Consider the following 6000-nt stretch of genomic DNA (forward strand, 5'->3'; position numbering starts at 1 on the left):
TAGTTGGTTATAATTGTTAGTATTACCAAGGCAGATTTTGCCTATAACACTAAAATTATTAAAATAATGTAGTTTTATTGTGTATGATTTCTTTAAAATTTATAAGAAAAATATTTAGATTATTGGTTTAAAATCGCTTCATTACACCTGCTTTAGCTCCTTCATATTTTATTACAGCAGATTAAGCCTGTCTTTAGCGACAGAATCTTGAAAAATATGTAAGTTCTTAAAATTTCTCCACTTCAAGTCTACGCGTAATGAACAGAAATCTATAGAGACGTTGTCTAACTTTTATTTTGGTTTGTTATTCATTGATAATGTTAGATCAGATAAGCTATAAAGCAATGTTGATCAATAATAAAATGAGCCAGTATGTAGTAATATATTAGGTAGGTACTTAATTTTTGTTGCACCTCCTGTTTGTATTTTCTAGGTATGTCCAATAAAGAGTTAGTTATCTACCTCCATACATAATATGTTAAGATAGATAGATAAATACATTATTAACTTAACAGGTTACACTGAAAAATTAAGATTAAGTTTGACTTAATTCTCCTGAAACTTGCTGTAAACTCACAAACTCCTCTCCACATCTTTTGCAAACATCTCCCAGGTCAGAGTTCAGTACTTAGCACTTTGAAGATTAGTTTTTGAGAGTCGGCGATCGCTGACGCCGGCGTCTTCCATGCAAATAGCGGACAAGACCCGTCGAGGGCGCGGGAGTAGGAGGACATTTGCATTAACAAGTGGTCTGCCAACCGAGTTAGAGCCTGTTAATTGTTTGTTAGTGGATCGGAAGGATTGGCGGCTGGTGCTGGTGAATGTGCACCTGACGGTTATGTTAGATTGGAATACAAGAGCAGAACAAGTGAAATACTAGAGATATGCATGCTCAAGTTTTTGACGTAGGGAAGCGTCGAGCTGGCTTAAGTGATTGTAACTGATCACTGACGTTAAGCAACACATGGCACGCTCAGCCATTGGATGGGTGACCGATTTCAAGTGGTTCTTTTCTTGACACTTCTGTGCTTCTGACGGCACGTAAAGCCGTGGCCGCTTCGGCTAGCAGTCGTTACGCCTAGTCAGAGGCATTCGGGCAGCTTGAAAGATATCTGTCAGTCGGGTTGCCCACTTACCCGACAACTCAGTGCATTGTATTTATTCAAAAAACGGCGATACGGCTCGCGACCTATCAAGTGAGTACAAATGTACAGCGAAAAGTGGGTGACTCGCTTGCGAGTTACCTCTGACTACCCCTTCGGGGATTACAGTCGTGAGCTTATGTATGTACATTATGTATTTGTGTAAATGATGACGATGCCTTGTAGTACTCATTACAAATAACGGTCCAGGAGTATGCTGTATCAGCGCAAGCTTCTAGCATTTAATTTTGCAAATTACTGAGTGGGTACTAATCGAAAACTTGGTCTGACATTACGTGGGTCCTGAAGGTCCGGCCGCAGCGTCCAAACATTAACCCTAAAAAGTGACATCAAAAGCTTTAGAAAAATTAAAATTCAACGACAGCGCGCGAGCGGCGCGGGGCGGGGCGGCGCGGGGCGGGGCGGGCGGCGTCACGCGCCGTCGACGGGTTAAAATTCAACAGTTCCCTCGCTCTTCTTAATTTATTCAACTCAATTTCAGACAGAAATGTTATGACAAAATGGCCAAACTAAAAAAAACAGAAAGTAAGTATTGTAATGTGAGGTTTTTTGTTTGTTAGATGCAGATAATGTAGTAAGTATGGGTTTCTTCTCTTCTAAATGCTTTATATTTCAAAATATCATCCAAAACATAAGAAGTTACCTATATTAAATTTAGTAAATTAGATATCCGAAACTGCTGCTGATGTAGTTAACTTTTTATAGTTAATTAATTATAATTTCACAGATAAGTAATTAAGTAATTTGAGTTTGATAATCAGATACCTACTTACATCAAAATATTACGTCATTAGTGGATTTATGACAAATTACCTAATCACAACAACTAAGTCCAAACGATAAGGTATCACGACATTTCGGTATCGCGAGTAAAAAAGAGACAACACTATATTATGCATAATGCTAGAGTGAAAAAAAACTACAAGCACATATTGATGAATCACACGTCACCTTGAGAACTACGCTCGACTTCTACACGCTACACGCATGCTTTCGCGTCAGTAACTAGCCGTGACCTCGCCCGAGCAGACGTATTACACACAAGGCCATGGCGCTGTGGCAGACTAGTGAATTAAATCAAGTTATTGTTAAGTGACTGTTTATTTATATCTCAACTTTGATATTACGGTAGTTAATCGCTTCTGGACTTTGTTATCATTTATTACAAGTTATATCTATCAAACTACAGTTATTTACTTTATTATTATTGTTATCAGTATTCAGTATCCCGTCGCGCCGGCCGTCAGTGGTTGTCGTCATGACTGACTCAAATAAAAGGTGAATTGGGCAGCAGGTAGTCAAGTGAAGTGAACTATGTGATACTTTGTAGAGCACGGCTCGGAATAACAACAAAAATGAAAGGTGCAAAGAACATAATGCTGTTAGCGTTTATCGCTATGAATGTGCTGGAGCAGCCGGCGCCTGAAGTAAGGATAGAGCAAGGCATCGTCCGCGGGATGATCAGCGGGGACGGCACCGTGCATGAGTACATGGGGATACCTTATGCTACTGTTGGAGAGAAACGGTTTCAAGTAGGTATTTGTACTATACAGATTTTTTTCTATAGTTTTATGTTTCCAAAGTGACTGACCAGTGTGTTTATTTTTTATTTTCAGACACCACTGCCCCCTCCGTCGTGGGAGGGAGTGTACAACGCTGTAGACGAGCACTACACGTGCGCTCACGGCTCTCTGTTTGGTCTCCTGGAGCTCGGGATGACGGAGTGCCTCATAGTGAACGTGTTCGCGCCGGCGCAGCGCCGCGGCCCGCTGCCCGTGATGGTCTACATCCACGGCGGAGCCTTCGTCCTGGGCAGCGCGGACAAGATGCTGTACAACCCCGGGTTCCTGGTCCAGCATGACGTCATCGTGGTGTCGTTCAACTACCGGCTGGGCGCGCGCGGCTTCCTCTGCCTCGGCATCGAGGAGGCGCCGGGGAACGCCGGCCTGAAGGACCAGGTCGCGGCTCTCAGATGGGTCAAGAAAAACATAGCAGCGTTCGGTGGAGACCCTGACAACGTGACGTTATTCGGGCAGAGTGCCGGCGGCACCTCCGCTAGCCTGCTCGTGCAAAGCGATGCTACCAACGGCTTGTTCAATCGAGCCATCATAATGAGCGGGTCCTCTATATCTAGCTGGACGATCAATTCAGACCCAGTCTGGGTTGCGAGTCTCATCGCTAAAGCTTTAGGGTATCCCGAGACAAGAAACCCTCATGAACTATATGAAATATTTTCTAAAGTACCGCTTACAGATTTGGCTAAGGTAAAGGCAAAAAAGCCATTCGACCGGTATCTTGAAACAGAATTAATGTATTTACCGTGTGTTGAAAAGCGTCTGCCAGGAGTAGAGGCAATCATTCCCGATGTTCCCTATAAGATGGCAACATCTCCTGCCAGGAAAAATATATCAATCATGCACGGTACCACTGACAGGGAAGGTATATTTTTAATCGCTTTAGAAAACGAGGAACGGATGAGTGAGAGGAACCGAGGGTACATGTTCGCGTCAGACCTAGAGTTCGAATCCGAAGAACAGGCTTCAACCGAATCTAAAAGAGTTAACAAATACTACTTCGGCGATGATCCGATAAGCATGAAGAAGATACTGAATGTGTCGGAGCTGTATACGGATTACTATTTTGAAATACAGAGTATACTGGAGAGCGAGATATTCCTGGAGACGTCGGACCAGCCGGTGTTCAACTACCACTACAAGTACTCCGGCAGTCGCAACTTCGTGAAGTACTTGAGCGGCTACCGCGGTGCGCCGGGCGCGTGCCACGGTGATGAACTCCTGTATCTGTTCAACGGCTGGCTGTGGCCATTCCCCATCAATAACGATGATAGAACTGTAATTTATAGGTTAACGAGAATGTGGACCAACTTCGCAAAGTATGGGTACGTAAACTACGAGTACATAGTGAACATTAATATTATTAGATTTATGTTTTTGTATCCGTAGATTTAAAGTTCGGAAAATTTGTTTGATAAAGTTTGGCGATGCTGAATCTATAACTAGAGTGAATTTGTTCCAGTGATCCGACGCCTGCGCACGACGCATCCCTACCCGTTCGCTGGGCGCCCAGTGAGAGGGGAAACATAAGGGTTCTGCACATCGATAAGGAACTGTCCATGGGGACGATACCAAATAGAGAGATATACGACTTATGGAAAGGACTGTATCAAAAGTACAGACGGACTAAGTTGAAAAGTTATCAAATTAAATAGAATCATTGCCATAGTATTTGTATATTCTTGCATTTGTTGGATGGTTATCGCTATGGTGTATGGAAAAGCAATAAAATGTATTTGTAAAGTAGCTTACTGGACTACTCAGACTCTATGTAACAGGCCTTGGGATTAGGGGCCCAAGATATGATGAATGAAAAAGGCGAAATAATGTTATAAGGCTAAAAATCTTGAAAACGTATTAATTAGGCAATTAATAAAAATACGTTTTACTTCTTTTGTTGTTATTTATCATAATTAATAGCATACCAAAACAAAATAGAAGCGCCCTGTCGCACATGTTACAGGCGGGTTAAAAGCCAATTCTAAATATACTTAATTACCTACGTTATGTTACCAATATTGTACATTGGTATCAGAATCATTGTACGAGTTTGCATGATAAGTGATAACGAAGGTTATCTTTCAGTTATTTAACATTTATTTTCACTACTATTATTATAGCATAATAAAGTTATCAGGTACAGTATCGTCTAGGAATAGGATATGTTTTAAACAATCTAATAGTATGTGTAAATGTGTATGGCTCTGTATCGAAATATCTGTCTGTTGAAATTATTGCTAATCGACATATGGACAACAATCTGATGAACGAAATTCATGTTCAATTAACAAGTTTTTCAAATATTAACAATTTGAATTTAAACCTACAACTTAGAGCATTGACCGCGGCCAAACACAATATAAATTGAACACAATATTTCACCCTCATAAATTACTTAAAAGATATATAAGTACCCCGGATTACAATATAAAGTTTAAACTGCGCGTGAATAGAGAATGGGAAGTTGCTGTTGTAAATAACGTTTAACTTCTCCCCGAGTTATCTTTATCTTTGCCCTTTTAATACAAAAAGAGTAGGTACTGCCCGTAGTGATGTGTCGATGAAGTGTCGATGAAGTGTCGGTGAAGCGTCGGTGAAGTGTCGGTGAAGTGGTCGCGGTTCGCGGTTCGAGCTCGCCGGATAGCGGATATCGCTTCCGGAACTAACGCCAACCGCCTTACCTTACCTTAAGGCCGCCGACTTTTAATCCGTTGCTGTCATGTTTTGACAGTTTACGGACAGAAATACATTTATTTATAGTTTAAAGTTCCTTCGTGTAACTGGACGTAATTACTTACCTGTCTACTTATACGTGCATAGATAGGCATACTTACCAATTTGTATTAAAAATATAAAATAGTGTTTTGAGGCATGCCAACCACATCATTTTTATGTTTAATTTCCAATCGGATACAACAAGCTTTGCCGCGACACATCCCTATCCCTCCAAAAGAAACCTGGTTAGGTTGTTTGAAAAGTATCGTAAATTTAATTTTATTTCGTTTAGCTTATAAAATTTAGCAATTGTACACCCGAGGGGCATCTAGCTGCGACCGAGAGCGGGATAATAGACATTATTCCGAGGCTGAGCCGGCTTCACGCTTGTTTGATAAGATTATTTATGAATTAATAAGTAGTCATTCTCGGGGTAGGGAAAAGATATGATAGCAATTAAAGCTGGAACTTAACAACTTTTGTTCAGATTAATATCTGATAGGAATTATACTGATTTTGCTTAAAGTATAAAGTCAAAAGCCTGATAA

General features: G+C 40.9%; 1 protein-coding gene across 1 annotated transcript; it reads left to right on the forward strand.

Annotated features, from left to right (window-relative positions):
* Positions 1-2144: 2144 nt before the first annotated feature.
* Positions 2145-4126, forward strand: LOC105390814 (esterase FE4). Its single transcript, XM_048629143.1, has 2 exons — positions 2145-2696; positions 2781-4126. Exons 1-2 carry the CDS (start codon positions 2519-2521, stop codon positions 4124-4126), a joined length of 1524 nt encoding a protein of 507 aa, XP_048485100.1. The 5' UTR covers positions 2145-2518.
* The last annotated feature ends 1874 nt before the right edge of the window (positions 4127-6000 follow it).

This window comes from Plutella xylostella, chromosome 22 (genome assembly GCF_932276165.1).
Source record: "Plutella xylostella chromosome 22, ilPluXylo3.1, whole genome shotgun sequence".
In the NCBI taxonomy this organism is placed as follows: domain Eukaryota; kingdom Metazoa; phylum Arthropoda; class Insecta; order Lepidoptera; family Plutellidae; genus Plutella; species Plutella xylostella.